This window comes from Alligator sinensis, unplaced genomic scaffold (genome assembly GCF_000455745.1).
Source record: "Alligator sinensis unplaced genomic scaffold, ASM45574v1 scaffold516_1, whole genome shotgun sequence".
Classification (NCBI taxonomy): Eukaryota; Metazoa; Chordata; order Crocodylia; family Alligatoridae; genus Alligator; species Alligator sinensis.
This window is the reverse complement of record NW_005841957.1, coordinates 2,912,077-2,919,510: the sequence shown is the minus strand read 5'-3', so window position 1 is coordinate 2,919,510 and position 7,434 is coordinate 2,912,077. Positions and strand designations below refer to the sequence as shown.

Here is a 7,434-nt window from a genome sequence, read left to right as displayed (position 1 = left end):
GTAGGGAAAACAACTGCAAACAGACTGAAAATCACAAGCAAGGATTTTTTTCTGAGTGCAGACAATTTCCTAGAGATTTTATGCATCAGTAAAGCATAAAGCCCCAAAGCACTCAAGTGCTGAAGAATCAACACTTTTCCAAGTGTACAACTTTGCCCATGGGATTTTGACAACAAATGGTACTATGATCCCCAATCCACCTCCCCCTTCCCCAAGAAAGTGTGCTCTTGGCTCAGTAGTCACTACTGAGTGAGAGACATAATAAAAGGAAATTTAATTTCTAAACAGGCACACAAAAGAATTGCCAAGTGCTGCCTTTGCAAGAGCTATTATCTTCTCACATTGCCAATGCAGCTGCAAATTAAAGCCCAAGTAGATCATTTTTCAAGAGGTCCTGCATAGCACTGGCTGCAATTTCCAACAATTATTCACTATAAATAATGGACTGCCTATATGCAGCATTAAAACTAACAGCTGGGGGTTTTGTTTTATGAAGAGGAAATGGTAGGTATGACAGCACTTCATAATTTCACTATAATGCAAGTCACTTTTATGAACCAAAAAACCCAAACAAAACAAAGGACATTACTGCATCACTGTTTAAAAAACAAGACTTTTTTCTATTCATCAAAATCAGCCTCATTAGATTAAAAATATGAGGCCAAATCGGCAATTAAAATCAACAGAGTTTTGCTGGAATATGGACTTTGTAAAAACTGAAACACAGAATAATCTCTCTCACTCAAATGCTGACATTGGGAACCTTGGGCATTAAAGGCCTCCTATGATAGGAGTTCTCTTCAAATTACTTCATACGTGTGTGGAAGACTGAGGCATTCTCACTCTCAGACTTGCACAATGAGTACAGGTCTAAGTCTGTCTCAATCCTGGGAGGCAAGGGCCATCCACGAGTGCACAGGTCACCGACATAGGGGTTCCCTGTACCTCCTCTGCTTCCTGTGGTTCCACTAGAAAGCCTCTCCTAAAGAAGTGGGCAGAGGAACCGCACTGGCAGTGGTAGGCTAGGCCATGGTACAACCTCCATGGAGGTGGGTAACAGAAGTTGATGGATCTACAGTCATACTTGGCTCTTAAAAGCTTCTCACCCATGAAGGGCAGGCATAGAAACATCTCCTTGTCTTGAGTGAATCTTCTGTGAAACACAAGAAATGTTGTTGACATATGAAAATGCAATTTATCTTCTAAGTGATGCTTAATTTGGCTAGGATCATTCACTAGTCCTCACAGTATCCTTTGAGACAGGTATTATTATTAATCTATTTAATAGCTGGGGAAACAGAGACAATTGACATATGTCACTAAACCAACATCAGATCTAGGACAAGGGATCAGTGTTTCTGGTTCTCGGTCTGCTGCCAGTTTGCTAATTCCTAACTGCATTAGAGCAAATTGTATACCTTCCTATAATTATTTTGGCATATGGATGCTATGAGATGACACATAGGAATGTTATTAACATAAAGCTGAAGCCTTGAAAAAAACTGGGAGCTCCTGCACTGCCCCAAGAGTTATGGTTGGCAACAATTTAAAAATCACCATGGTATTTGAGCATCTTTGTAGGTTTTGGTATACATTAATCAACTTGTATGCATGCATATGTAATGGGTCATTGAAACCATCCAATCCCTAAAAATTCTGAAAACATTTCATCATGCTGGAGTTCAAAGGTTAATATTGCTTCTGAGAAATGCTTGTACTGCCTAAATAATAAAACTCAGGTAAATAAATAAGAAAATCAATCATTCAGCCATTCAATGGCAGAAAAGTTAGCTTCTGCAAATGTGCCACATACCTTCATAAAGCTGGGCATACTGTGGGAATCCTGCTGCCCGCAGCCAATCACACGCTTCCTTGGCCTCTATTTCTGTAAGAGAAGAGAAGCAAAGCACCCTCCGATCAGTGAGTTGCAAAGAAAAAGGTTCTTCTGTACCTTTTTTTCCATTATGGTTACAAAACGGGCATGCAAATATGCAGCAATATACCTGATGAACAGGGATTAGGGTTTCTGTTTCCCATGGAAAAATGAACCAGCCCACCCCTTTTACCTGAGAAAAGGGCGGATGTTTCATTTTAACGGAGAAACATGCAGATTTTGCTCTTGTGCAAAGAGCTCTCTGTAGGCTGGCAGAGTTTCAGCCTGCAAGGGGCTGGGGGCAGTGGGAGGGGGGCGGTCAGGCAAGGTGCATGTACATGCACATGGCCACCAGGCAGCCTGGAGAGCAGCTCCTACAGGTAAGTGGGAAGGTGGGGGATAGGAAATTGAGGTCCCCATAGGGAGGGAGGGAGTTGGGTAGGGCAGGGCTGGGGCTGCCATCCGGCTAGGCGGTGTATGGGGCTTGGGGCTGCTGCAGGGCCCCAGAGAGGAGCAGGACAGGGCTGCGGGTGGCTTGTCTGGGAGGTGGGGCTGGCTGCCTACTGCTACATGCATCCTGAGGAGACAGGGGGGCATGTGCCCCCCAGATCTGTGTGGGGTGGGTGCAGGCTGCCCACTGAGGGCTAGGGCTCTGCACTCTGCTGCCTTCCCCCGGGTCTGCACAGCCCAGCGAGTGGGACCCAGTGCAGCAAGGTGGCGAGAGGCCAGGCAGGGAAGCTTGTTGCAGCTGCTGCGAGCCCTGCCCTGACCAGGCGAAGTGCCCCCTGTCCACCCTGGAGCAGCGAGGGGCACAACTCTGTGCTGGGTGCCCTGACTGCTCTGAGGTGTGCAGTGGGCACGTTGCCAGCACAGTGGCTGCAATGAGCTTCCCCACCCGGCCCCAGTCTGCCCTGCCACATTGGGTCCCGCCTGCCAGGCTCAGGAGGCCCTGGGGAGGGCACCAGGGCAGGGAGCCCAAACCCGCAGTGGCCAGCCCACCCCAGCCCTGTGCCCAGATCTGGAGGGCACATGCCCCTAGGAGCATGCGCAGAGGTGGGGAGCCGGCCCCTCTTTTCTGCCTGAGCCCACAGCAGGCAGCCCACATTTACCCCCCCACGGGCTCTGCTCTGGCCTTGCTGCCCGTGGGGGAGGGAGAGCCGGGCTCCACGCTCAGGCTGCAGCAGCCACCACCTCCTATGGGTGGCAGCCAGGGTCTGGGCAGTGCTGTGGGGGGCATAGGGCTGTGGACCTGGGTGCCTGGCCCTGTAGCCCTGGTAGCCGGCGGCCCCCTCCAGCAGGGCTGTGGGGGTATGGGGATGTGGGTAGGGAGTGAGGGGCACCAGCAGTGCCCAGGGGGCTGTGGTTGGGGAGTAAGAGGCCTGGACCTGCATCCTGGTGAGCTAAGGGGGTAAGGGGAGCTCTGATTTTCCATGGTAAAAAACTCAAAATCAAATACCAAAATTTATAGGTACTTAGAATTTATTTTACTACCATGACTGAGGCACTGGTAGACTTCCAAAGTGCTTTAAAATGATATATATATATATATCAATAAAACATTGTGCTCAATTGTTATATACAGTGATGTTTTATTTTAATCATGGATTTTGGGGTTTTTATCAGAGAAGTTGTGATTTTTTTTTATCAGGGAATACCAGGAGCCCTGCTGATGAAATAGCAAGCTCGTATTTTCTAGGCTTTGTTGTTTCAAGTTTGATTTCTTTTTTCTTTTGTGACCCACACATTATTGATATTGGAACTTAAGTAATGCTCATCTCAGTTACAAAATGCTCAGTATTACAATATTATAACTATACATGACAGCTGCTGCTATAATAGACTAGTCTACCCAGATAAACTGGTGCTGCAATTGAAGTGAACAGTATTCATTCAATAAATCATGTAATCTCTTGGCACAACTGTTTTCTCTTGACAGAAATACCTAATAAAGCTTGTAATACCCTGTGCTTTAACAACATGTAGATAGTACTGATAGACACCAAGCCTATGAACAACTGAAACATTGTGTTACAGCTCACTCAAGCTTGTATTTACTACCCAGTCAGAAGTGAGCAGCACTGGAGGTCCACAGGGCACCTACAAATTACATGGCTTACGTATGCAATATTCTCTCCAAACAATTTTTGCTTACCTGCCACTGGCAAAATTAAAGAATTCCCAATCATGCACATACATCGCACTTGGGAGAAAAGAAATGTATCCAATGATTACATGCCGTTTTCTTGGAAATATAATATTATCTAATTAGTTTGTGTTTTTACCCCATAAGAAATGCAGAAATTGATATTTCATTAGGTCACAAACCAAAACATAATGATTATTAAGTGCAGCTATAGAAGAGCAGTTATGGTGTAAACCAAAACTGTATTGAGCTAGATTTGAATTTCAATGGGCAGCTGCTATATTATATATCACTTTGAGAAGAAAATAAAGTCGTGAAAATAGTTAAGCATTCTGCTTATATTTGACATAGAAGTGAAGTAATAGTTCATTCCCAAAACTAAAGAAATAGTATTGATAGCACACATACATGTTCATAACAAACTGTTTCAGCTTGTTGGCAAAACAGCCAAAGAAATAGAAACCAAATCTAGTTATCCACAGTAATCAAACTTTAAAATGTAGCATAGTGGCCATTTACTGTGGCATTTTTTCTTATCATTGGTCCATTTTACCAAGGGATTCACCTCATACTGATTAAATTAGGCAAGTGGAAAAAAAATGTTAAAAGTCACTTGCTTTGATGTTGAAGATAACATACAAAGATAAGTTATTTTCCTTTTTAAAGCTTTAGTTGTGATTACTGCAGATCCAGGGACATAAAGAACAGTACTGTCCTTGCTTTAGCTTTTAACAATACTAATTAATACAGAAGTAAGAATTAGCAGCTTACTTACAAGAGGAAAATAACTTTCCTCTTCCTGAAGTTGTACAGTGCTCAAAAGCTCTGTTAATACATGTAATGTGCTAGCTCTTTAACATTTTACTTGATCAAACAGGTGGCGAGCAGATCAGAAATTCTTAATGTTTATCCAGCCTCAACTACATTCAGTCTTCTTGATGGACCAGAACAAAAAGGCTTAATTAGATACAACCAATTAGACAATGTTGCCACCTACTTTGACCCTATACCATTCCCATTTATTTCATTGAGCACATGCCTTAAGTTTAATACAAAATACTGCATATAGAACTGCTAGCAGTGGACTTAAAACAATGCCACATTTAATAGGGTATATCTTGTAACTGTGGCACACTTTAGACAACATCCCCACAAATGCATGTACACCACAAACTCAAATGGCGTGGTAGCCAAAATGCCAAATGATTTCATGTACGATGAGCTTCCAGAGTTACTGCAGGGTTAAAAAAAAAGCTTTCTGTTTGCTAGACGCAGTCTACTGCTGCTCTAAGATATGCATCCAAATCAAGATGTCAAGGAGAGCCAAAGCACAACATGCAAGATAAATAAATAGCCAGAAATCCCCTCACTGAAGTAGAGGCAAGCATTTGTGCAACTTGCATTTGCTTCACCTTTGGATTAAGGGACAACATGAGAACAAGCACGTACAGCCATACCCACCCAGCTATTCATTATGTTTTTTCTTCAATTCCAGTTGTAAGTCCTAAGAAACCTGGGGTTGTATTCAATGCTGGATTTTAATTTAGGCAGACTCTAGAAGAACATAAAAGAAAGCAGAGAGAAATCCCACCCAAATGTATTCTTGGTCTCTGATTTTGCTAAAGGCATAAAATACAAGTAAAAAAGACATTTATGGAGATTCAAATGCAAGAAATATTCAATTAATAAGTTTCAATAAATTCTCAGAGATGTTTAAAATCCAATGGTTAAAATAATCATTTGCATCACAGTATTTCTTGGGACAGATTTTTTTTGTCCTCCCCTCCTTCCCCATTATTTTTGTTTTCCTCACAACAGCAGTGGAGTAGTGATTTAAGAACCAGTGGGTTGATTGATCGAGTGAGCTCTAATGTTTCAGGAGGGGTGTGATTTGTTTAATGTCAGCATTCATTTACATGCAGATACTGCACTACCCCAATCTCCATCTCAAAGCCTTCTGTAATACCTGGGAAGCAGTGTGAATCTAGTTTTGGTCCCTTAAACACCTACACTTAGTCACTGCTGTACTTAAATACTAGATTCCTTGCTCAGGGAAGTAATTCATTTAGACCAAATTAGGTGCCTAGCATCCCCAGACAGCCTGTGGAAAGAATTTGGGAACATCCAGTACCAATTCAGGTGGAGGTGCCTACATGCTCCACACAGATGATAGGGAGCATATGTACCTTCAAAAGGTGCCAACGGGAAGCCCAGTGGCATCTGGAGGTAGCCAATGAGGAAAGTTGAGCATAGGGAAAGTGTCTTAATTTCCAACCCTTCAGAAACTTAGGGCATTTATACACACACCTTTTCGTCCTGCAACACCCCAGAGATCCAGCGGGTCAGAGCGGACTTGATTAATTGAGTCTGCTCTGCATGTGAGCTAATGCGCACTGTGCTGTGTTGCATGCAGTTGTATAAGCAGCGACATGCATATTAGCGTGCAGAAAATGGCGGCAGCGCACTTCTGAACTAAAACACCTTTGAGGTATTTTGGTTCAAAAGCGAGCCACTGTTTTTTCAGTGCTGACACGCATTTTACCACTTATACAACTATGTGCAACACAGCGCTAGGCGCTTTTAAAAGTGCTTGGTGCTGTGGTGCGAGCATGTATACAAACGTCCCCAGGTGCCCAATTCACTCATTACAATTCACAATGCCTCCATTGTGAGATGAGCTGCGTAATGGTTTCTGAAGACAGGGAAGAGGAGATGCTAGCTTCCTGATCCAAGGGATGTGTCGACACGTGCATTTACTCTGACCTAAATTTACACTGGTGTAGTAAACTAATCTGGTGTAAATGCTTTCGGGCAGGCATGTACACATACGGAAATTGGGGAGCAGATTTGCACTGGTTCCTGCCCCTCTGCAATTGCCCCTGCTACCACCGAGGGGAGCTCCAGGCTCTCCCTGGGTGCTAGCCCACAGACTGGCAGGAAGCACTAGGCCAGGAGACAGCTATCTCCTAGCCCTGGGGGGGCTGCCTGCTGCTGGGTTGGGGGGGTAGGAGACAATGTCCCCCTGCCCTGGCAGCAAGGAGCTCCTGGCCCTGTCTTCTGATCAGGGACACAGGGCTTGGAAAGAGATGCAGGGGAGGGGCAGGTCCCAGCTTCATGCCCCGACCCATCAGTGGGGCAGCTAGTAGCTAGGTGTCTGCTAGCTGCCCCACCGGCAGATCAGGGCAGGGGCCTGGGACCTACCCCACCCCTGCAGCTCTTTCCAAGGCCCATGCCTCAGTCACCCAATCAGAGTACAAAGCTAGGACCTGCCCCTGCCTCAGGCAGTTCCCAGCCAGCCCCATGGCTGCACAGGAAGGTCTGCATGTGCAGCCCGGAGCTAGCTGGGGACTGCTCAAAACACAACAGTCCCCAGCCACCTTCAGGCTGCATGTGTTTCCCCGTGTAGCCTGGGGCTGGC

General features: G+C 45.0%; 1 protein-coding gene across 1 annotated transcript in view; it reads right to left on the bottom strand.

The window, feature by feature from the left end:
- DLC1 (DLC1 Rho GTPase activating protein) overlaps positions 1 to 7,434 on the bottom strand; it is a 407,289-nt gene that overhangs the window by 33,911 nt on the left and 365,944 nt on the right. The window contains exon 5 of the mRNA XM_025200150.1: positions 1,814 to 1,885. Within this exon, the coding sequence (XP_025055935.1) occupies positions 1,814 to 1,885 (72 nt within the window). The remainder of the gene's footprint in view (positions 1 to 1,813; positions 1,886 to 7,434) is intronic.